The 25,422-nt window shown below is 38.3% G+C and overlaps 3 protein-coding genes across 3 annotated transcripts; 1 reads left to right on the forward strand and 2 right to left on the reverse strand.

Annotated features, from left to right (window-relative positions):
• LOC137063972 (myeloid-associated differentiation marker-like protein 2) lies at positions 1 to 1,266 on the reverse strand. The gene has a single exon (XM_067435302.1). The coding sequence runs from the start codon at positions 894 to 896 to the stop codon at positions 39 to 41; it is 858 nt and encodes a 285-aa protein (XP_067291403.1). The 5' UTR covers positions 897 to 1,266; the 3' UTR covers positions 1 to 38.
• Positions 1,267 to 1,913: 647 nt separating this feature from the next.
• On the reverse strand, positions 1,914 to 2,777 carry LOC137063284 (myeloid-associated differentiation marker-like protein 2). Its single transcript, XM_067434335.1, has one exon. It carries the CDS (start codon positions 2,775 to 2,777, stop codon positions 1,914 to 1,916), a length of 864 nt encoding a protein of 287 aa, XP_067290436.1.
• A 3,028-nt stretch (positions 2,778 to 5,805) lies between these two features.
• Positions 5,806 to 24,333, forward strand: tbc1d24 (TBC1 domain family, member 24). The gene is made up of 7 exons (XM_067434947.1): positions 5,806 to 5,884; positions 10,170 to 11,227; positions 13,190 to 13,348; positions 15,450 to 15,513; positions 17,688 to 17,783; positions 18,976 to 19,216; positions 21,090 to 24,333. Exons 2-7 carry the CDS (start codon positions 10,248 to 10,250, stop codon positions 21,242 to 21,244), a joined length of 1,695 nt encoding a protein of 564 aa, XP_067291048.1. The 5' UTR covers positions 5,806 to 5,884; positions 10,170 to 10,247; the 3' UTR covers positions 21,245 to 24,333.
• Positions 24,334 to 25,422: the final 1,089 nt, after the last annotated feature.

Below are 25,422 nucleotides of genomic sequence, written 5' to 3' on the forward strand. Positions count from 1 at the left end.
TTAAAAATATTGTCAATGTCATGAAATGTAGAACACGACTACCTGTTTTTACAAATGACTATCAGCGTCAAAACGAGGTCTGCGATGTAAAGCCCCAGGTTCACATACGTCATGACTGTGATAATGTTGAGGTCATGAAAGCGAGAACCTTGTGTTTTGGAGTCTCTTTTATTGGTTTTATATCCAACCACAGGCCAGACAATGGCTGCAGACACGTACAGAGCTACAGCAACGATGTCCAGCACCAGCTCCACCTTATTGAGGTCGCAGCATCGCAGCAGATCCACGCACTTCTGCAGGTGTGTCAGTATCACCACCACGGCTGGAAAGAAACACACCACATAGACCAGAATGCACCAGATCAAACCACCAGGCCGGAATTGGTTTTCCACCCCTTTGAAGTAGTTGTAGACCGCGGTGAAGAGGAGGCAGGCCACAAACGCCTGACTGAAGCGCAGGATGCCTCGTAGGCTGGAGAGATAACCTTCGGGACACTTTAGTTTTAACGTCACGCCGTCCAACACATACACGATGGAAGCCAGAATGGATGCGATGGCGCAAATCATATCTGCGATGCATGTTGCGCACACAAACACACTGCAATAGATAATAGACGCGGACACCAGCATGAGGGACGACAGGAGGGTCAGGCCGCAGGAGAAATCGCTCCAGGTGTGCTTCAGCACAAGGGTCTCGATGATTTTATCCAACAGGCATTTTTCGAAAACGAAGATCACCACAGCCACAATGAGTCCGAACACCCACACAAACTCGCACCAGATCCCGTACGGACTGGACATGGGGCCCCGGAACATGGGGATGATCAGGGCCAACGCGCAGAACACGATCTCGAGGATCCGGTAGCACAGAGAGAGACTCAGGCCGCACAGTCCCATTGTTCTTCATCTGATGGTGCCACGCAAGTGTGAGCTGTACTCAAGTGGACCGTAACTCCAAACGGCATGATTTACATTGATAAAATCTTCCAATAACGTCTAGTAGCCTATGGCTTATTCATTTCTCTGTTCATATCTCAAATGTGACTCGATAAGTTGGTTTACTGAGCGAATGAAAGTAGGCTAACACCTTAACAAGAGACATTTTAGAAGAAGTGAAGGATTCTGCATGTTTCCAACATTAAAGGACTAGAATAGTAGACATCTTCAGTGTCACATGATCCTTCAGAAATCATTCGAATATGATCATTTCGATGCTCAAGAAACATTTATTTTATGTTGAAAATAGCAATGGTGCTTAATATTAATTGACCCCAAGGTTTTTTAGGTTCAGGATTCTTTGATGAGTAAAATAAAACCTTGTTTGAAAGGTTTTTTTGCTGTTAAAAAACGACTGCTTAAATAAAAGTAGCATGTTTAAAGAGAAAAGTAGGCCTAGCATGTTTATTTTGGGCATGATGTATTAAGGTATTTTTAAGTAAATACCAGGTTCATGAAATGTGAGTGGTTCATGCATGTCTCTTCATTGATGCAACATTTCCATTCCTCACAAAACCGTCGATTTTAACATGCGCACAGTTATCTTCTGATTCTAACAGTCAAACTAGTTTGTAGCTTCATGCAATGGATTACAATCGAAAGTGAAACAGAAACACAAATGGTATAAAAAAACATTTATTTAGAACAATCAAGCATTTTATGAGAGCAAAATGCAACGACTATATAGAAACAAGAACAACAGAATCTTAAAATACACTTTAAAAAAGAAAGGTTCCGCTTCTATGGTTTCATGAAGAAACTTTAACATCTATAGAACCATAAAATGTTCTTCAGATGATTAAAAAGCTCTGGCTCTTTTAAGAACTGAGTGGCTTTTGGACAACTCAAACTGGTTCTTCAGTGACAATCCTCTGGAAAACCTCCTTTTCTTTTTAAGAGTGTACAGTAATGATTCTTTTAAGAACGTCTAAATCCACAGATTCCACAGCAGGTGAAGACCAGGTCAATGACGTACAGGCCGAGGTTAACATAGGTCATGAAGGTCACAACAAACTGGATGCTCCATATGCAGCTGTCTCCGGGACAGTCTTTGGGCCGCGGGTTTCCTTTGAAGCTGAAAATGGGCCAGAGGAATGCGGCACTGATGTACAGCACAACCGATATGACCAGGAAAATCATGGTGAAACGATCAATGCTGAAGGGCAGACAGTTCTTTATCTTGGTCAAGATGTTGGTGATGATGGTCAGGAGGGTTAGAGGCAAAGGAATGGCGTAGGCCACGATGCACCACAGCAGAGCCGGTTTACCCACGTAACCGATCAGGGAAATGAGGATGATGCAGGCAATGAAGGCCTCGAGAATCTTAACGAAGCCAGGAAGCGCGGCTACATACGAGGCAGAGCGCGTCGCGTCACATTTGTCCTTGAACACCTCAATGCAGTAAAGCACACACGCAACCGCGGCGAGGATCGTGACAATCCAGCCCCAGATGCACTTCCGGCAGATGTAGAAGTTGGCGAACATCACGGTGCACGAGAACGTGCAGAGCGAGGACATCATGGCCATGCCGGTCGTGAAGTCGTCCCAGTCCATGCAAAGCACCAGGAGCTTGTGGATGAGGAACATCTCCAGTACGGTGATGACCAGTGTGATGATGGGACACAAACCCCAGACCACCATACAGTAGATCCAGTAGGTGTGAAACGGCTTACTCCAAATGTAGCTCACCAAAAACGTGACCACACACACCACAATCTGCCCTATGTGCAGGGCGCCACGGGTACTCGTCAGGGCGGAAAGGGTGAATTTCGGCTTATTCATCTTAAAAATGCAGTGGCTCTTCAATAGGTCTGAAGGTGTTATGGAAACGAGCTGCTCTCGGAGGAAGATTAAAACTCATGACATGCAAAAGACATTACAACCGTCCCACCTCAATGCTCCACCTCAGTCTAGATTATCAGTTATTCAAAAGTCAAGTCACATGTATTACTTTTTTTTTTGTGATCAAATGTTTATTGAAAGGAAAAGAACAAGATACTTCAAGGCATTTCAAAAAGTCACATGTATTGCTATAGCTCTTTATACAATAGGGGGAAAAAGTGCTGCAAAATTCATCAATTATGAAATTACTTTAAAGAGTTTAAAAATTATCCCATAAATGACTCACCCTCCCACATGCATCTTTAAAGATTGTAGACTACTAATTTGTGACCGGTGTTTTGTTTGACTCTATACTCGTTCATACACCATACGTCAGGTCAGAGGTCACTCTTCTGCCAAACTCGAATTGTGTACAGCCGTTACCGGAAGCCATGATTATAGTTTAGAAAGTAAGAAATAGGGATATTTTTTGAACAAAAATGCATCACTTCACTTTAGAAGGCCTTTATTAACCCTATGGAGCCGTATGGATTTCTTTTATGAAGGATGGATGCACTTAATTGTCCTTTAAATTCTCATTCAGTGCCATTATAATGCTTGGAAGAGCCAGAATGTTGTTTTATTTATATTAGTTATAACTCTGATTGTGTTTGGCTGAAAGAAGAAAGTCATGAACACCTAGGATGGCTTGAGGGTGACTAAATCATGGGATCATTTTTGAACTATCCCTTTAACTACAGCTGTAATGCAGCTAACAAAAGTATATACTAAGAACATTTCGCTAACATTCTCTGAACATCTTTACTGGGTTTCTTTCAGAAGCAAGGTTATCGTTCTAACTAATGAAAGATGTAAATGAAAATGAAAAGATAAAAAAACGATATTCAAATGTTTCACAACCGTTGATTATTTGACTATCTTTGTTGTCCTATCAAAGTCCTGAGCTCAACCCGATAGAACAGCTTTGGGATGAATTAGAGCGGAGACTGAGAGCCAGGCCTTCACGTCCAACATCAGTGCCTGACCTCACAAATGAGCTTCTAGAAGAAAATTCCCATAAACACACTCCTAAACCTTCCCAGAAGAGCTGAAGCTGTTAGAGCTGCAAAGAGTGGGCCAACTCCATATTAAACCCTACGGATTAACAATGGGATGTCCAGTTAATGTGCATATAAACGCAGGCATCCCAAAACTGTTGGCAGTATAGTGTGTGTTAATATTAATGCCTGAGAATCATTCAGCGTTTCTGCTAAAGCTGGTCCATAAGCTAATGTTCGTTGCAGACTTAAATCTGTGAATGTAAATAACAGAGACTGTACGACCAACCGAAGCTTCATATGTACCCAGATAGGTAATTTAATTTGTGCAATATTAAATGATTTATTTGCTTCTGAAGTTTAACAAATTAGTAATCAGGTATTCAAGTGTGGAGTGGAGGCGTTCCTGTTGTCCTCGTCACTCATTAGCCATGCATGATCACGCATCGTCATTATGTGTTATCTATGCTGGATTATTTTACTAGGTTGAACTGCTTGTGAACCATATCCATGTATACTAATGCCTTATTAATTCTGTTCAGGGTAGCAATATTTAATTTGAAATGTAATATGTAAAATGGCAATGTATTTCTGCCTTTAAATGACATTTTCCAGACCAAGTGTGCATTGTTTGGAGCAAAATGCTATTTTGGTATTTTCAGTAGTTTAAACATATCATTTAAACACAATTTAACATTTTATAAGTTGCAAAAAGCAAAACGTATTACAGAAATTATGAGATGTTCAACATGTTTAATGGGAAAACAAATTAGCATTAATATTTAAATGTTATTTTTCTTAATTGCATTTACACACAGTTAAGACATAATTGCATTTTTATTAAATGTCCCGCAATGAATGTAGAAATTGAAAATGCAACTACTGTAGGAAATAGCTCTTTTAAATTATACACTGTAAAAAAAAAGTCTGTAAAAATAGAGCACAATGTACTGTATGAATATGAAGGAATTTTCCATGTGTTTTACCTGTATTTTGAATTACACCTTAGTTTGTGCTTCAAGGGTTAACAGAAATTTCCGTAAAATTACTGGATAATCCTACTGGCATAAAATTACCAGTACATTTTCCGTTTTTATTTTTTACAGTGTATTATTGAATTTTAATGAGCATTTATTGCACATTTGGTGCAATTTAAACACAGAAATACACTGCTATTTTACATTGCATTGCCATTTTGAATATTACGTTTAAAATTGAATATTACCCATATGCTTCCATAAAATACCACATTACATGACATTCTTGGATTATATGATGCTTTTAGTGAATTATTGTAGGGTAGTTTGCCATATTCCTTGTTTATTTATAGGTGAATGCTGTTTTATGAGTTGTGTGAGTCTATAAACTCTAGGAAGGCAAGAACTGTGTCCGTGCAACACTGCAGTCTTGATTGAGTTATCTTAATGACTGTCATGTGTCAGCGGATGTTGTGCACAAGGCTGGCCGTTGTCTCATTACCTCTGGCCAGTGAGATGCTCATATAGCTGTAAACAGGTCAGCTGACACAGGCCTTTCACTGGGATTTTCCTTTTTCTCCTAATGGGGAAAGCAAAAGAGTATCCATGTACTGCTGCGTCAGATATAAGTATATTAATTGAATAATTCTATAATCATAGATAATAATAGAACACTCCAAAGATTAGACTGGTTGTATAACCATTTACAGACATTTTACTATTATTGTCTTATATATCATTTAATGTGAGACAGACAGACAGACAGACAGACAGACAGACAGACAGACAGATAGACAGATAGATAGATAGATAGATAGATAGATAGATAGATAGATAGATAGATAGATAGATAGATAGATAGATAGATAGATAGATAGATAGATAGATAGATAGATAGATAGATAGATAGATAGATAGATAGATCTCTGTAAGTGTCTTCACCCAGCGTGCACTGTGACGGCAGTACTCACTGCGCATGCGCACACAATCACAAACATGCCCGCTGCCTGACAGACAGTCGAAAGCAAATCAGGTAAGACGTTTCATTCAAATATTTATTTCAGTTTTGACATTTTCTCAATTCCACGCATCTATTTGCGATTCCTCTGCTTGACGTGCTGCAGTTGGGACTTTTAAATGGCGTCGGCATGTAGTTCAGTTTGCACATTAGCTGCACGAGCTATTCACATTAGCTTAATCTCTAGCGTCGCCGTTTCATTTGCACGTCTTCATGTATTAAAGACATTTTTAATAGAAACGATTACGCCATAGAGCTGTCAGTCTGCTGCGTTAATCGGTTGTGTTTGCATGCTAGTGTGTGTGTGTGTGTGTGTGTGTGTGTGAGTGAGTGAGAGAGAGAGTATCTATAACATCATCTGTCAGTCAAGCATACGTTGAACGACGGTGTTCGTGTCATAATGTTTAAGACTGTGACTGAAAGTTGACATGAAATATAGGTCGTGTTGAAGAGCCGCAAAGCGCTTGCCAGGTGGGCTTGACGGCGCGCGCGTGAGGCGTTTCTCTTGCTTGCTGATTGGCTGCTGACGGCCATCGTCATCATCCTTACTATTATTCACTATAGTTACTACAGTTAAACTATTAGTTTAAAGTTTCTGGAGCGTCTAACACTTTTTAAACAGATAAAATATATCCTTATTATGATTTTATTATGATTTTACAATGCCTACAATAAAGTATTGTACAGCTTACAGGGGTTTCCAATCTTTTATATGCCACAGACCTCCAAATATGACCATCCTCATGAGAGGAGCACCCATCCTTAAATGTAAAAGGCAACTACTAATATATATATATATATATATCTCATTTTTGCTAAACTTTTCTAAACACTCCCTTCCTGCCCTCACTCCTGCTTTAAAGGTGCAGTGTGTAGTATTTATGAGGATCTATTGACAGAAATGCAATATAATATACATAACTATGTTTTCAGTGGTGTATAACGACATTACATAATGAACCGTTATGTTTTTATTACCCAAGAATGAGCCGTTTCTATCTACACACACCGCAGGTCCTCTTACAGTGAAGTCGCTATTTTGCGCCGTCATGTTTCTACAGTAGCCCTAAAGGGACAAACTTCTCTACAGAGCGCTAGTTACTCTCTGTGGTCTCTGACGACGACATCTTTGTCCTGTGTCAGCCACCGTAGCACCTCTATGTGCTCCGAAAGGGAGGGGTGAGCGGTGGGTGATTGCAGTTCACAACCTCACAGCTAGATGGTGCTAATATTCACACACTGCACCTTTAAAATACCATGGTACTCACCGAATACCAGTTTCATATAGTATAATGATATTTACATGGTTTCTCTGAGATAAGGTTGGACAGTGTGCCCAAATACTACAATGATAACAGTATATATACTTTTTATGGATTGCTACAGAATTTTTTTTACTAGGAAATCATGCCATTTTACTAATGGTATAATATGTTATCATAATAGACACAGTTATGTGATTCTGACACTGTAAGACACTACAGCAGCCTGCCAGATACACGTCCACCTGTCCTGGTGTAAATGGATTACAGCCCCTTGACCCCCGACCCCTGACCCCTGGAGCACTGATGCTATTATGCTACATCAGCAAATCCAATAGAGTGTTTTGCTTTGTCCTGATAGTTTCATGTTGTTGACGTCCTATGGGCTCTGACCTCACAGAAACCCTAAAGTACAGGAGTCCAGTGTCTGCACACGCTTGCAGATGCCATCAAATAGAGAGAGAAGGAGAAAACAGAGCGAGGGAAGTAATTGGAAAACTCTGATACTGAGTCGGAAAGGCACAAATAGACATTTTGGCTCACAGGAGGCTTGAAAGTCAGCTGTTTGGGGGATTTCTTTGTTGTGAGTTAGGGCATTAAACCGTTTTTTATATGTACATACACTACCATTTAATAGTTTGTGGTTAGTATGACTATTAAATGTTTTTGAAAGAAGTTTTGAAAGAATACTTCTTTGACTAGAATGACTATTTCAAAGCTCCAATCAAGTGAATTCAGGCATTAAAATATTATATTGAACGGTAGAAAATTTGGATAACATTTAAATACTTTTGCATGCATAGTAATGCGCTGTTTAAAATGGAAAAGCTCTGATAATATGTGCTTCCAATTCCAACCAATTCATGTGGATGCTGATTAAAATGTGAATATTATTTACATTTGACATTTATGCATTTGGCAGAATCGTTTATCTGAAGCACTCACACATACGTTTTTTAACAAGTGTATGCATTCTTAGATATTGTCACCATTTTGGGTATCCTTAATCCCTTAACTGTCACCTCCTTTCTTGTGAATGGATGTGAAAATGCACTATACAAACCCAAATGTGCCCCAGGACCACAAAATAGGGATGCAACGATACAGTTAGTCCACGGTTCAATACACACCTCAGTTTAACCACGTTTTTTGTTTTTTTGCTATTCTATTCTTAGGCAACAGGAACAAAAAAGAGGTTAAGGAGAAAATGTATTTATTGCAATACTCTTTCTTTATTTGACTTACAAGACTTAATTAAACTTAAAACTTTACTTTAAAAAAAAACTTGTACACATTCCTTGTGTATTGTATAATATATAAAAAAAAAATATATATATAAAGATTTACAGTGACAGCTCAGAGATGTACAGTAGCATTTAAGTATGAAATTGAATGAATAAATGTAGGCTAAAATTAAAGCTACAGTCTTCAATATACAATATACATTGATTAAAAGCTACTGTATTAAAGTTTTTTTATTCAAGAGCAGTGAGGGTTTTTCTCTTTGTCTTTTGTTGTTTTAGTAACATAATTTTTAGGTCTGTCCTCGACTAAGGATTTAGACATTCAAATCAGAATTGTCGAATCTTTCTATGGCCGACCGATAGTCGAGTCATTTTGTGTGTGTGTGTGTGTGAATGGGTTGGGAGGGGCAAGACACTTGTCAGCAGAAGGGTAAAACTATTTCTATTTAACTCTACACACTGCACACAGCAAACACTTTTAATAAAGCGACCAAAACTGCCTGCCAACTGACAGACGAGCTGACAATGGCTTTCTAATTTAGGTTTAAATAGCCTAAAAGGTAATGTGGTGGATAAACATTAATAAACCGTTTTCTCATAACATGTTAAAGCCGCGATCGAAATACAGAACATCACACAAATATATAAAAGAACATTTTGATAAATAAACCTAAAAAAATACCTGCCTAGAGAGGAAAAGAAAACTTTGAGTGCGTTTACATGCACGTTCTGAAGCCGATTGTGCCTAAAGGGGTGAAGGACGCAAAGCTGAGCCCCGCGCGCCTCAGGATCTCACTCACACCGCCACCTGACGCGCACATTATATACACGCGAGCTCAATTTTGAATTGACTGACAGATGAGCTGCACGAAAGCGCTCTGTGGTGCGGAAAGATTTTAAACAACTTCCTGAGTGGCCGCGGACAGGCGCTGAATGCTGCCGCTGGTGTGTGTACACTCATTGAACGTGTTCTAATTTTAAAGGCGCGGTGCGAAGCTCAGCGCCCTTAAAGGGGTGGCACACCGATGCTCAGTTTAGCTCAGCGCCGCGACACGTCTTTAAAATATTGAGCACCCCCATATTGCCAAAATCCTCGTTTCATAACACCCGCGAAGATTCGACTGAGATTGGTGGTCGAATCAGGCTCCGCATATCGATGCATCGAATCTTCGACTTTTCAGGGTCACTGTCCCTTTAAGGACAAGTGTTCACTTGGCTGCGCTGCTATCAATTTAAAACCTGCTCCCGTCTCATACACAGACACACGCGATTTTACATTCACCTTAGACATAACCGACTGTGTTTATATATTTTAACCTTGTTTGTATTTGACAGTATTAGCGCAGTAAGACTAATTAGTCCAGTAATCACGTGTGTTTGACAGACGTTAAGTGCGTGCTCAGTGCATGTAAAACAGTGCATAAGCACGTGAATGAAATGTGTAACCGGTAAGGCTTTAAAACGCATGCAAATAATGAACTTTCGTGATTGTGAATAACTATAGTGTTCAGTGAGAATAACTCTTTGACACCAGCATTTCAAGCGTGGCTAAACACCCCCTAACTTTAGTGCGTATGATTGGATATTTGCTCATATCAGCGCATAGACTCACAGGCACACTCAAACAGAGCCGAAATAAACAGAAAGAAATTCACAAGCGCGTATTGAACCGGAAATGCCGTACCGAACAGTTCAATTTTATATTGAGAATTGTGGCATCCCTACACAAAACCAATTTTTTAAAATTGAGATTTATGCATCATCTGATTGCCAACATCATTCTTCTCTCAACAGCTGGAGCAACATGGCCGGCTAGTTTCTCTCTGTGTTTCTCTCTTTCTTTGTGCCGGTTGACGTGTGAGGTCAGAGGTCATGGCGGTGGATTGTGGCGTGTTCGTGGACTGGTCTCAGATGGGCGATGTGTCTCGTGACGCGGCTCCCGGTAAGAGCGAATATAAAGATTTAAAGGAGCTGAAACAGCACGCCCGCTCCGGCCAATGGGCCAAAAATCACAGCCAGCGCTCAGCTGTTTACCAGCAGCTGCTCAAAGCCCTTCCGTGTCGTACCGTCACTCCGGATGCCGAAGTTTACCGGGATATCATGGGCAATTCCAACAGCAGCAAACGCAACCAATCCGCGTTCCTCTTGCCGGAGTTTGTGGATGGGACGGCGGTGCCGCGGTACTGTCTGAAGGCTGAATCCGTGGCCTCGGTGCATGCTGTAATTTCCTGCGTGGCAGGGCAGTTTCCGGATATATCGTATTGCCCGTCTTTGCCGGTGGTGGCGGCGCTTTTGCTGCACTGGAGCGCGGATGAAGCGCAGTGCTTTGAGAGCGTCAGTCGCATGTTGGCCTGCAACGAGCCTGGGCGGCGTTTGTTAGACCAAACTTTCCTTGCATATCAGTCGGCCTGCATGACCTTTGGCGACCTCGTGCATAAATACTGCCCGGCTGCGCATAAGCTGATGGTTGCCACTGCGACAGACGTGCTGGAGGTTTACTCTGATTGGCAGAAATGGGTTCTGGGCGACCTGCCCTTCAGCTTCGCGGCACGCGTGATGGACGTGTTTTTGGTGGAGGGGTACAAGGTTCTTTACCGCGTCGCACTGGCCATACTGAAGTTCTACCGCAAGCAGTGTGTGGCCTCCGGCTCGGCCTTGACCAAGCAGGACTCGGCGGCGGTCCGGAGTGATATACAGACGTTCGTGCAGAACATCGGGAAAAGTGTGACGCCGGATAAGCTGCTGGAAAAGGCTTTCTCCATCCGCCTGTTCAGCCGGAAAGAGATCACGCTGCTTCAGCTGGCCAATGAGAAATCACTCCAGCAGAAAGGCATCACCGTCAAACAGAAGAGGTATGACAGCTTTATAATCAATATTTGTAGCAAAAATCTATATAGCAGAAAATAAATATAGCTTGGACATTTCTGTTTAGAGGGAATGCTTTGACGGCACTTTCCCTCTGCAACGATTATCAGTTTAAACTAAAGATTGGACTCGATGTAATGTTCCTTACAACCACCCAAAGATCCAGTCATCCATGGATATTGACAGTCAGCCAGGAATTGTGATTCCTGACATTTATATGAGCCTGATTTTAACGCCGGATAAATAAATAAAGCAAATTTGCCTGTGAATGCTTTTTATAATTACAATATAGATGGGTCTAAATCCGGATGATCACTTATATTAATTTTATATCATTATATTGACTCGTCCAGTCCTAAAACTTGTATAGATTTTGTCAGTGTTTATTTAAAAACCTCCAATTATGCAGAAAATAAGATAGTAAATATTTAATTGATGAGATGTCAATACAATATATAACAATACAAAATTAACATTCACACATCATGATAAGTGCAAATCCACGTTTTGCTGCCTGGAGAATTACAGCGATCCATTTGCTTCTCTTTTCTGTAGCTTTCGGCAGTCTGTAAAATTATACCTCAGATTTCTAGTCAAAACTATTTCTGCAGTCAAAGCTCTTTCCTGTTTTGTGTGTTTTCTTCGCAGCGTTCACACTGAAAACTAATGCTGCCACTAACCGCAGCGACGTCACGTGCATTTCCTCTATATACATTTATCTAGTTGCTCATATCTGGGCTATTACTCTATCTATCTATCTATCTATCTATCTATCTATCTATCTATCTATCTATCTATCTATCTATCTATCTATCTATCTATCTATCTATCTGTCTGTCTGTCTGTCTGTCTGTCTGTCTGTCTGTCTGTCTGTCTGTCTGTCTGTCTGTCTGTCTGTCTGTCTGTCTGTCTGTCATTTATTAATTTAAAAAGGGACAATGGACATTAATCGACAAAGGCTAGGTTTTTTTTTTTGGTAGTCCCTTTGCCAGATGTTATTAGACCTAAAACTAGAGAAAATAAATAAGAGAGAACAACAATAACAACAGTAGTAAAACCAAACTTCTAAACAACACTGGAAGAATACAATAAAAAAATTACAAAAATAAAATTATCAATTTATATACATAGGCAATATATATAAACATTATGTAAGAAAAAACTAAATAATTAAATAAATAATAAAAATTAAAATAAAATCTAGTGAAATCTCTATAAATTGTTTATAAAAGTATTAAAACATTTATATAAAATAATTTATATCAAATCTATTTAGTTATAACTAGGATTACAAAGGGACAGAAAGTTCATGGTAAATTTTTGGGGGATTTTTGGAAATATTCCAATTTCAAAACTTTATGGGCATATATGGAAATGGATGGGAATTAATCGGAAATTTATATAACTTTATATAAACTGTATCATATACAAGCATAAATAAATGTTTAAAAAAATCTGCATTTTTGTCATATTGATATACTTTCCAATTCATTACTTCTAATTGAGTAAATATGTCAAATAAATCTGCATGTGTTATTTCAAAAACATGGAAAAAAGTGGGAAGATATAATGAGAAATTCAACAAATAACAAAATGATTTAATTTGAGTTATTTAGGGCAGTGTCTGTTCATATTAAATGTCTGTGTTCATTAAGTATGTATGTTTGAATCTTTTGTCTTTGGCATCTTTCCTCTGATATACATAATTAATTTTCATTCCCTAATTTTTTTCACATTATTTCATTGTTTTTTCTGTTTCTCCTGCTCTCCACTCTGTGCTGTCCTTTAGTTCCATCAGAAGGTGGGCATCTTCATCTCTCATCCTCCTCCTCCTCACACATTTCTATTTGTTTAGGCTATTTTCAACCTGTTAATGTTTTTTTATGTTGTTGGTTTACTGATGCACAGTGACAAATGTATGATTTTCAGCTCTCTTTGTATCTCTTCAGACAAAATGTCCAGTTAGCCGTGAATGCTGATAATTTCAGCTCGGAGATCGTCAGCGCTAAAGAGATCAGAGATATCTGGTCGTGGATCCCGGAGCGTTTCGCTTTGTGTCAGCCGCAGCTTCTCTTCACCACGTCCACACACGGCTGCAGTCTGAACCGGTACAAATACACACACTCCAATGCATACACAGTATATGGATACTCAAGTCACACTTAAAAATGCATGAACGTCATTTCATTTGATAACAAAATATCAAAGCAAGTGGCTCTACTTTAAAGTTACCATGAAATCAAAATGGACAATTCTGGGAATTGCAGTATCATAAATCATTATTTTTTATTTATGTGCCTTCCTTGTAATTTTTAATCAAAATAAGTTCCTCTCCCTCTTGCAGCGACATCTCTTCTCTGAGGATGTGTTTAATAGCAAGAGTGGGACAACCTGTCACTCATGTGAGATCAACAAATAGCAAACCATCCAATCAAAGCCTCACGAGCAAAATCAAGTCCCGCCTGACATATTTCCTTGTTTCAGACTTTTTTTACTCCTCATGATAGAGAAGAAAAGACTATCGCAGCTTTCATTTCATGCCAACTTTAAAGCAGCACTTGGCAACTTTTGCTCTCGGGGTCCCCCTACAGTTTGGAAAAAATAATGTCCTCATCTACTGTCTTAAGCTCTGTCATCCTACAACAGGGGATGCCATCGCGCGTGCATTTGTTGACATGACAGCCCTGATAGCCCTGAGCTAGTAATGCGTTGGTCGTCCCATAACCCGCGGACCCTGTATGTCTATTTAATGGTCGTGGGTGCGCGGCGGGTTGTAAAAATATATACAGTGGTGCGGGGCGGGCCAAATAACTTCATAAAAGTGGCGCCGCGGGTCGGTGCAGCACTAACAGTTAACCTGAACACTGCAAGAGGAGTTCACATGCAGGTGTTCTGGCGGCGCGTGTGAAATGTCTTCATCCCAGGTAACGTTACAGTCAGTGGCTTATGTTTCAGCATGTCATATGAATATAATTTCATGTTTTTTTTTTTCAAACGCCAAATAATCACGATGCTCACGTTTACAAGCCAGCGTCATTATAGTAGTCTATTGGTTAGCGTTTTACAGAATCTATATGATACTTCAGTTCAATGTTTGAGTGGTAGCTCACCGTAACAAGCAGGACAGCATCGGTCGGGCACGCCTCCTTCAGCTCACACCGACGAGCAAACACTGGGCCAATGTTGATCCTCGTCCTGCCTTTAATCACATCCCTTTTTCCTTTCCTCTTTTTGCTTTCCTCCAACAAAACCTTTTCTTTCTTATTTGTCTCTGCTGCTTCGGACATGACTATATTATCTGACGAACAAAGTTGGGCTCGCACGTCCGAATGTAAGGAAATGTGGGTGGTGGTGGAAGTGACGTTTATGCCGTAAAGCAGTCGAATTTTGTAGTTCTTTTTGTTCTCGGGTTACTACCCGAAACCCGAAGTTTAAAAGTACGATTAAAAATGATACAGACCCCATCAGGCTATGGCAGACGTGTCATTCAACCTATTGTAAGTCGATTTATCATCACAAGAGTCTTAAAAAATATATTATGAAGGTTGAAAAGTTACCTAGTGCTGCTTTAAAGGAAGATATTCTTATGCACAAGAATATTATAGAATAGAATAGAATATACTTTATTGTCCCATTACTGGGAAATTTGTCTTAGACATCGTGACATGGCCAGTGTACAATAGGACAATACATACATACATACTTACATACATAAAAGCCTAAATTTTAATATAAAAAATAAAGCATTATATATCAGACATAAGATTCTCTATTTAAGATTTTGACTGCAGTTGGCATGAAATAATTTTTGTAACGGTTTGACTTACACTTCAAAACCCTAAATCGTCTCCCTGATGGTCACAAATTAAAATATAAAATGTGTGTCATCAGCAACAATTTTTTTAGCTTGTTTAAAAATTGATGCCTCGTACAGCTGTTGTATAATTTGTTTATCCTTCAACCCTACAATTTTTTGAGCAGTGTGTACTAGTCGTGCTAATTTTGTTTTTAATTAAACAGTCAGGTTTCCATACCAAGCAGTGATTCCATACCTAATTAAACTCTCAAATACAGATTGATAAAATTATTCAAGAAGTCATGAGTAATGGCCACTGCCTCTGAGTAATATTTATTACTCAGTCAAACAGTCTTTAAGAGCTGAATGCGCTTGTAATGTTTTTGAAATATTGTCTGTGATGTTTTATTCAGGTTTTATGCACACTGTGAGGGATACGAGCCGACGCTAATGCTCATCAGAACTACGGATGGAGAGGTACCAAAACCCTGTCTCGCTCTTTTATTTCTCTGTCATTTTATTTCTTCTTAGCACTTATTTTGGTACAGTGTTGGGGAAAGTTCGTTTTAAAAGTAATGCGTCGTCACAATATTGTGGTACTCTTTAAAAATATATATTTGTTTACATAGTTACTTTTTTGGAAAGTAATGTTATGTTTCTTTTACATACATTTTTCTCATCTGGGCTGGGCTTGAATGTTTTTTTTTAATTGCATTTTTATTTTATTTTTTAAATGTAAATGCACTTTCATACTAAGGGACCTATCATAAACCAGTGTTTTTTGCTAGTTTCAGCCCACGGAGTTATCATTTTCACATCCATGTTGTTTAAAGAGCAAATGCACTGGCGCATCTGTTCGCCCATGGGCCATGGGTCTGGAAACCAGGAGTGTTCAGGAGCATTGTTGGCACGTTGCTATTTTATAGGAACTGACAAAGAGTTTTTTAAAGGGGTTTATTTATGTTTTATGTTTATTAAAGTATTTTTTATGTTATTTAAAGGGCGTGTTAGTAATATGAGCCTATAGGCGGGTGCACAGCGTGCATACATCCTGCTTATTACACACACAGGGACATGCAGCAGCACACACACATTTTTAAATATTTAAAATTAAAGGATTCCTTTTTGGAGAAGCGTTCAATCTTTCCCCTTGCAAATTTAGCCATGTTAACAGCGAATCCGACATGGTGCGAGCGCAACTGGCTTTTAAAGGGAAAGGGAGATGAGACTCTGATTGGTTTATTGCACGTAATGCCCAAAACACACCCATGACGCATTAAGAGACGAGGTACAACCCTTTTGGACCATGCGCCTGCCGTGCTGACCATTTTTTTTGTCGTTAAACTAGCAAAAGTAAATTTGGACACGCCCTAAGTGTACCTACGCCATAAGCTTCAGACCACATGCTCAGATCATTAGAATAGGGCCCATAAAGTGAAATGAATAAGCCTCAGGTTAAATAAAAAATGCAAATTCGCATCTGTACAGTAGAGGACGCAGCTCAGAAAAACTTTTCAGCAATTCAGAGTTTCAGAGGAAACTCTTACTTCAGCAATAATACAAATTTTAAAAAACTGTGACGCTTATTAAAGTAATTTTTGCTTATTCGTATGGTTGAATTGTATTGTTGGAGGTCTGCAGCAAATCAAGTTACTTGTAATGCGTTACCATTTTATCATAGACTGTAAAAAAGATGGACGACGCCCCTTCACTATCTTCCATTGGAGAAAAGTGAAGCCGCCAATGTCCAAATATGGTGACATCTTACGCTGATTTGGGACCAGAGTCTGTGCAGTGGTACAGTGGTGTGTTAGTACAGTTCACTGGAGAAAACAACTCATTATGTCAGTGTGAAACAGTTATGGAAATGTAGAAAAAAGGTCTGTAGGTGCCTCAGAGACTTCGCTAAGAGAAGCTGTCAATCATGACCTCATATCCCATTTTTATAGCTTAAAATAACTAAAACCTAACTTATTTAATAAAATGTACACTTGAACTTACAACAGCATGATTTAAAAACAACCTAAAATGACAGAAACCATCTTTGGAAAAAATTTATTTGAAGTGTAATTTGATTGTTTATACAAGATAGAATACATGGAGGGGCGGGGCTTATGAGCTATACTGGGACCAACCACCTGGGGGTGATCGAGGCGATTCGGCTTCACTTTTCAGGACGTGCGCGGCACACTTGGTTACCCAAACACTGTTTCAGTACCATAGCAGATATATTTACATTTGCATTACGTTTATTAATTTAGCACAAGTTGATTTATGCCCAGTGTCTATTGAGTTAATCTATGTTAGACTAAGGGTGATTTAAATTAAGTATATTTAAAATTTATATATATACTAATATAATTTCCTCTAAATAGTGCATGAAAAACTGATTTCGTTTGATCTGGTTGAAACCAGAAATCTAAAAATAGAGCTCTAATAGAGCCGTTCAGTGGGTTCATGCCAAACGTCATCCTTTGATTGGTTCCCATGGGTTTTTACAATGGTGGTTTAAGTTTTTTGAGTGAAGGTCTGTGGTTATTCTTGCATACTATGTAGGGTGTATAGTAAATGAACATGGATGCAGGGAGGTTGTTCAGGATGAGGATTAGCTAGTCTATGATTGGCACTACTCTCATCCAATTGTATTCCAGGTGTGCGGGGCCTTCCTGTCCACTGATTGGGAGGAGCGCAAGAGAGGCGGGAACAAGCTCAGCTTCTTTGGCACTGGAGAGTGTTTCGTCTTCAGAGTGGGTCACATTTCTTTTCATGTCATTTTGGTACTCATTTGTTTATATGGATATATAAAAAATAACATAAATTTGATTATTAGTAAATAATAATATAGTATATAATATCAAGGTGTTATTTGTTACTGAGTGTTTAGAAATGATTATCTTTATACTCCACTAGGTGGCGCTATTGTCTTAAGTATTAGACTAGACTAAGTTCCTCTCATCCATCATCATTTCATCCTCTAACACTCTCAGAGGAATACGTTATAGCTCTTTGGTAATTTAATGGAGTTCTCCGTTATGTTTCTTTTAAATGTGTCTCAGATACTTTGTCTCAGATGGTTGCCCTATAATCCTTTGTAACATTAATCATAGTTATAATTTAGTAAAATTATAGAGCTAAAAATGTAATTTGGATCTGATAGGAATAGGAAGGAAAGGCATTTATTTAGATAAATTTAAAGTAATTTGAGTTTTAAAGTGATTACATTAAAATGTGATTACAAATTTAATTACAAGTACATATAAATAAAATAAATCAAAATAACACATTTCCAGTTAATCACCAGTGTTTGTGATCCAGTTTCACTGTGGGTTCTTATTCATTTATAAGTTAGTTAATAAAAAAATATTTTACATTGTATTAAAAGAAGGATCGGATCAAAGCTTATCAAATCAGAGCACAACTGAGATTTTATTGAGATCTAAAAGGTGGTAAATTGCTTATGATATGTGCTTATACTTTATGATTAATTTTAATTTAGCAGATCTAAAGTAGACAATACTGTAAACCCGAAAGTTCAAATTAATTAAATAGATTAAGTAAAGTTTTAGAAAAAGTTCTACTAACTTAATTATTTCAAGTTGGTGTAACATGGACTTCCTTTTAAATAATTTTAACTAATATTTTTTGATTAAATGGAACTTTTTTATGAATAAGTAAGCATAACTTAAAAACATAAATTAAATACAACTTAATAGAATTAAGTAATTACATGCTAAGAATGATGAAATTTAAGGGTGAATGTTTGTAGTTTGTAGCAGCCCAGACCTTTAACCACAATTTATCCTCCCCAGCATGCATTCAGATTTCCTGACCTCTGACCACTAGAGTAACGACTGGAACGGTCTGGTCATTGCTGGTGTGTGTTTTCAGAAGAGACGAGTTAAATATATCTATATAACATGTCTTCCATGTTTGTTTCAGATGAAGCCAGAGGTGGAGCGTTACGAGTGGGTGATAATCAAACACCCAGAGTTGGCGAGCGCGGCTCAGCCAGCGGTCGATGAACAGACCGGCGGTGAAGACAACGGTGGGCCGCTGTCTCTAGAGAAACCAGCCGCAGACCCGTCTCAACTGTCCCCCTTCCTGTCCGCACGACACTTTAACCTGAACTCAAGGAACACCTCCATGTTTATGGCAGGAAACGTCGACTCCATCATTATCGGTCAGTGAGATACTAATTTCTCACAAATTAGGTTTGTTTTAAAGGAACACTCCACCGTTCTGAGAAATAGGGCTTATTCAACTTCTTTCCTACATTTTAGATATGTGGGCAAATACAATTTTGTCTCGGTGCATGCATTATTTTAGTTTGGCAGGGTCGCCGCTAGCTTAGCTTAGCTTAATGAATGGAATCCTATGTTGCCAGCTAGCATGTCCCGAGTAAAAGTGATCCAAAAAAAATAAAAAAACACACCTAATTACTTCTTTTGGCCTGCATATTCATGAATACAAATAGCGATGCAGATTAAGACTAGGCGATTTCCTAGCAAATATTGACGTGGGACTATATTATGGGGAAGCACAGGCGAAGCACTGCTACTTGGGCACCAAGTAAACTAAAACAATGCATGCACTAAGACAAAAATGCATTTGCCCACATATCTAAATGTAGGAAAGAAGTTGAATAAGCCCCATTTCTAAAAGCAGTGGAGTGTTTCTTTAATATTATTTTTCTCTTCACTTGAATTCAACTACCAAATCTTACAGGAATTTCTTACACATTCAATACGGAGAGTCCTTCTGAATATGTGCCTTATATTTGACTAATAAGTGTCTTAAACATTTAAATTTAGTGTTTATTAATTTGGCCTAAAGTGTCTGTTGCATTTCATATGAGATTGTTAAGATGGAGATTTTTTAATAACATGTCAGATTTAAACCACTTTGAACTGTAAGTATAAATGATTTGTTCCCAACTCAGTGTAACAAAGACACCAAGTGTAACCAATATAAATTATTATAGAGCTACATTATTATCATACATCTACATACCGTATTTTCCGGACTATAAGTCGCACTTTTTTCATAGTTTGGCTGGTCCTGCAACTTATAGTCAGGTGCGACTTATATATAAAATTTAATTCATACTGATTGACAAGAATAAACATATAGCCGCGAGAATGCGCTCTATGCTACTCCTGTAGCCTAATATTTACTTATAGACAACAACTTAGAAAGACTGAACACAAACAAAATGCCCCCATAAAGAAAATCTTATTCTGCAAAACACAAACAGCATGTTGTAAAATATGCAGCGGAGAACGAGTCTCACAGCGTTCGTCTCGCGCGGCTGAGCCTCTCCCGGCAGAGAGTTCAAGCGTCTGTGGACTCGTTCCTTCAGCTCTGGCCATCTTGCTTACAGTCCGCAAGTAGATTTCTTTTTCTTCTTCATCACAGTTAAAGTAACCTCTGCTTTTCGCCAGTCCCTTACAAGTTTCTCACTCACTTCAAACTTTCTTTCTTCTGCTCGGGTTATGCAGTGAAGCGGGCACGAGCGAGTGCACGCGAGCAGGTGCTCGCATGCGCGCGCGGCTGCTCGCGTGCTCGCATGCGCGCGGCTCCAGCTCTGCCCTAATGCGACTTATAGTCCAGTGCGACTTATATATGTTTTTTTCCGCGTCATGACGCATTTTTTGACTGATGCGACTTATACTCCGGAGCGACTTATAGTCCCGAAAATACGGTATATTATACATCGAAAGTTATTCAATTAAATTAATTAATTAACTAATTAAAATAAACTCCGGCATAACATTATGACCATTGACAAGTGTCAAATGTTTTACTTTTGTTTGCATTAAACATTTTGAATGTACTTTGCAGCTAAGACTATTGGGTGAAAATGATGCTTCCTCTGATTTGTGAAACCATTTTAAGCCATTCCAGAGCAAAAAAAATGTATGAAGTTACATTTATTGCCCAGTCCTAGCTTCTGTTAAATCCAGTATTATTTGGGTGATATCGTATAGAAAGGAAGATAGTCAATCTTGAATACTCTGTTCTCTATAATTGGATGTATTTTGTTGTTTGTGAAGGAGGAGGTGATGGTAACGCTCTGTACATCGATGGTGAGCTGAACCACGGCCGAACCGAGCGCTGTCTGACCTTTGACAACCCGCCTCTGTGTGCGGAGACCTTCCAGATCGCACTACTGGAGGTGTGGGGCTTCAAAGATGCCATGGCTTCATAAGAGCCTCGTCTGCAGGAGATACTGATGGAGGCTGTGGCTGTAAGATCCTGTGATAGACGACGCCCCTTCATGCAGGTGGTAATGGAGATACAGATCCACCCTGAGCTCCAGTCAAGATCTAATGCTTACTGTGTATATTTATCAATTCAAAACATATGTGAAAAATTAATATCAGCAGAAGATCAGTGTTGATGAAGACGAGTGAAGAATCGAGATGAAGTATAGTGTAGTATCATTTTTCATCAATGTCACATTTTGCATTTTATGCAGTTTGTAATGATCAATATCTTCAAGAAATGCAGACTAGAACACTGGAGACTTCCTTCTCTAGTCGTAGATGTGATTCCAGGCAGATGTGAGATATTTGTTTCTGTCTTTTATATATATATCAGTTTTCTCATTATATGATGGAAGTTTATATATAAATATAGTATTTTGGGGTAGAATTTGAGAAAGCGATCAAAGTTTCTCCGTCCAAAATCCCCTTGGTTCTTCCATACATCTGTGTGCCAATTGGGAAAAATCAGATTCCCAGGTTCCTGGGACAAGAAGGCTGTAAAACATTAGCTCTTCATGAATCTCTAGTCAAAACAGAAACACGTTTGGGCATTCAGCAGGCTTAAATGGCATTCCAATGTTCCTTTAAACCAGAAATTAATAATTTTGTCATCATTTACTTGTTGTCCTCATGCCCTTCAATTCCTGCATCACTTTCTTTCTTCTGTTGAACACAAAAAAGAGAGATTTTGCAGAATAACTCAGCTGCTTTTTTTCATTCAATGCACTGTAAACCCAAACATGTTGGCAAAACTCAAAACAATTAAGGCAATCGGTTACATCAACATTTTTAAGTTAAGAAATTCAGATTTAAGAAAGATTAATTTTTTTTACTTGTGTGTTTTAATTGCTCTTAACTTGAAATATTTGAGTAAGCTAATTCGTTTAACTTCAAATTATCATGTAATCTCAATTTAAATGTTTGAGTTTTAGATCTGTTTTTAATCCAAGCTCGTGCTTCACTCGTCACCATGATGGTAATCCTTAAAAAAAAACTCTTTTAAGTTAGCATAGCAAAACATTAAACACTACACTGTAAATTCACTTCACGCAACAACAAAAAATCACTTTTATGAATATTTAGAACTTTTTCTTTTGAGTTCACAAAACTGAATCATTTGAAGTCATCTGAACTGTTTCATTGCTTTGAGTTTTATTAATGTTTTGAGTTTCTTTTCGTTCAGACAAACTTAAATTTAACTGAAGCTGGGCTGGGATTTCTATTTCCCACTATGCTTTGCCATGACACAAAAAAGGCTGAAATTAAGTGTTATATAATGGTTTTTTTTGTGTGTGTGCAAGATTAACATTAACTGGGAGATTTAGTAGTGTTTAATATTTTGCTATGCAAGTTTAGAAGTTTGGGTTTTTATAGGGTTACCATCGCCATGTGACGAGTGGAGCATGAGAACAGATATATAGGCCTATATTAAATGCTTTATGTTGCTGCTCTCATTCAGAAAGTGCTATGCTAATGCTATCAAAACTTTGTCACCATTTACTGAATTAGCTAGTTAAACCTATCCAAGTTTTCACTACTAAAATATTTAAATTGAGATTACATGATCATTTTAAATTAAACGTATGAATTAGTTTACTCAAATATTTCATGTTAAAAGCAATTAAAATGTATGAGTACAACATAAAAATGTGCAAGTTCTGCTTACTTAAACATTTCTTGACAACTGATTGCCTACATTTTATTTGTTTTCCCAACTTGTTCGGGTTTACAGTTTACTAAATCCTCCACTTGATATTAATCTGGCACACACAAAAAAAACATTATATAACACTTTTAGCATTTAATCTCCCTTTTGAGTGTCATGGCAAAGCATGCTGGGAAATCCCAGCTCAGCTTCAATTAAATTTAAGTTTGTCTGAATAAAAAACAATTCAGATTACTTAAAATGTGTCTGAATTCAAAACGAAAGTTCTAAAAACTCTTAAAAGTGAATTTAATTGAACAAATTTGTTAATTTTGTTTAATTGAAAATTTAACTTTACCCAACTAAAACCAATTTTTTTACTATTAGGGTTTACAGTGTGAATTTGATCAGGGCTGTCAAGTTCATAAAAGGACAAAACAAAAATGTGTGCACTACATTTCATGTTTTTTGTAGCTTTTGTGAGCAGCCACTAAATCTCAGATCTCATTTACATATTCACAATTTCAAACCAGACGCAGCTCGAATATGCGCTTGAGATTTGAGATCTGCAGCGGGACATTCTGTTCCTCACACCACACTTGCTTTTGACTGGCTCTTAAATAAAGTGCACTTGACAGCTTTTATTGCACAGAAAAGAACAAAGTGAACTTTTCTTTTTGTGCTCCACATGAGAAGGAAAGTCATGCTGGTTTGGAACAATACAAGGGTGGATGCTGTAAATGATGAAAATCTTAATTTGTAGTTTGTTTGTTTGTTATTTTCAGCAATGGAATATAATAGTACCATATCTCTCCGTCCGAATATTAAAGAACCATGCGTCAAACGCTAAATGGTTTTAAATGTAGGCAGGTTGAATTGCAATGTAAAGTGTAGTAGAGATTCAGTGTTTGTTTTGTTAATCATTTAATGGGTCTTTGCTTGAGTTCAATGTATGACGGCATAATCAGCACTATTATAAGTGGAAGTATTACATTTTTATGATTTATCCTTTTCTTTGCACTAATTGAACCTATTTTAAGTTGCCGAATGTTAGTAAATCATCTATGAATTAATATCAGTAATATATTGTTTGATTTCAGTTTCTATGTGTATCAGGATATTTTAAGATCATTTGTTTAGGAGTTTGTGTATGAACATTGTGGTGTGTTAACATATCAAGTGACGTGTGCATACGTTATGTGTCTCATTCAGGTGTAGCAGGTGTGTGTGTGTGTTTAAAAAGTCTTAAACATGCAGAACATATGGGTAACGGCCCTAAATGATAGTGTCAAATATGTAGTAATCTAGTATCTGCTCATAGAAGTTGTGAAGGACTGTTTGGGCAGATTGAACCATTCTGATGAAGAATAAAACCTGTGTCAATCATGTTTTTGTCCTGAGTTTTTCATTTATGGAACTGTTTATTCCTTGTTTATTACACAACAGAGCTCCCAGAGTCATGGAAAACTAGGGAGTGATTTATTTCTTCAGGCTTGGAAAATTCATGTATATAATAATAATAATAATAATAAATTTTATTTATAATGCACTTTATATTAAACAAAATCTCAAAGTGCTACAGAATTTAAAAACAAAAACAAAACAATCAACAACAATAAATAAATAAAACCGAAAAATAAAATAAAATAAATTAAACAAGTAGCAAGTCAATTAAAAGTCAATTAAAAGCTCTGCTAAAAAGGTGGGTTTTAAGACCACGCTTAAAAGTATCTATAGTCTGTGGAGTCCGCAGGTGGTCAGGGAGAGCATTCCACAGACTGGGGGCTGCAGAGCAGAAGGCCCGATCCCCCATAGTACGGAGATTGGCTGTGGGAGTTTTGAGGCGATACAGCGAAACAGAGCGGAGGTTACGAGTGGCTGTTTGTGTGGTGAGGAGTTCCTTGAGATAGGAGGGAGCATCACCATGGATGCACTGGTGGGTAAGGAGAGAGATCTTGTACTCGATCCTGAACGACACAGGAAGCCAGTGGAGTGATTTTAGAATGGGGGTGATATGGTCGTATTTGCGCACCCTCATGAGGATCCTAGCATATATATGTCTATAGTGAATACACATTTATTTAGTTATACTCTAAAACTTTACCTGTGAATCTCTGATATTCACATATTGATATTTTGAATGATCTGCTTAGTATCTGTCACTATTTTAATCCAAATGTATGTACAGTAAATTTACTACACAGCAGTTATTTTCCTCCCTAACTCATCTATAACCCAATACTACGCACTAAAATCATTCTTAACTCTCGCATGGTCTCATGCAGAGCCGGCCCAGCCACTAAGCGACCCTTGCAATTGCAAAGGGCCCCGTGGCCTGCAGAGGGCCCCCTAGAGAGCGCACGCACCTGGCCTCATCTGTTTGGGGAGGTGTTTATTATACTCGAAGCGCAGACTGGTTGCAGGCGTGATGAGACGTCATGCTCGGCCAGATTCGCCTCGAGCTTCTTCGGTTGC

This window comes from Pseudorasbora parva, chromosome 24 (genome assembly GCF_024679245.1).
Source record: "Pseudorasbora parva isolate DD20220531a chromosome 24, ASM2467924v1, whole genome shotgun sequence".
In the NCBI taxonomy this organism is placed as follows: Eukaryota; Metazoa; Chordata; class Actinopteri; order Cypriniformes; family Gobionidae; genus Pseudorasbora; species Pseudorasbora parva.

Excerpts from the sequence above, each read along its gene's own strand:
- tbc1d24 (XM_067434947.1), top strand. The coding sequence starts at position 10,248 with ATGGCGGTGGATTGTGGCGTGTTCGTGGACTGGTCTCAGATGGGCGAT. Across the intron at positions 17,784-18,975 it reads GAGAGTGTTTCGTCTTCAGA|ATGAAGCCAGAGGTGGAGCG; the intron begins GTGGGTCACATT and ends TGTTTGTTTCAG. Across the intron at positions 19,217-21,089 it reads CGTCGACTCCATCATTATCG|GAGGAGGTGATGGTAACGCT; the intron begins GTCAGTGAGATA and ends TTGTTTGTGAAG.
- LOC137063972 (XM_067435302.1), bottom strand. The coding sequence starts at position 896 with ATGGGACTGTGCGGCCTGAGTCTCTCTCTGTGCTACCGGATCCTCGAG.
- LOC137063284 (XM_067434335.1), bottom strand. The coding sequence starts at position 2,777 with ATGAATAAGCCGAAATTCACCCTTTCCGCCCTGACGAGTACCCGTGGC.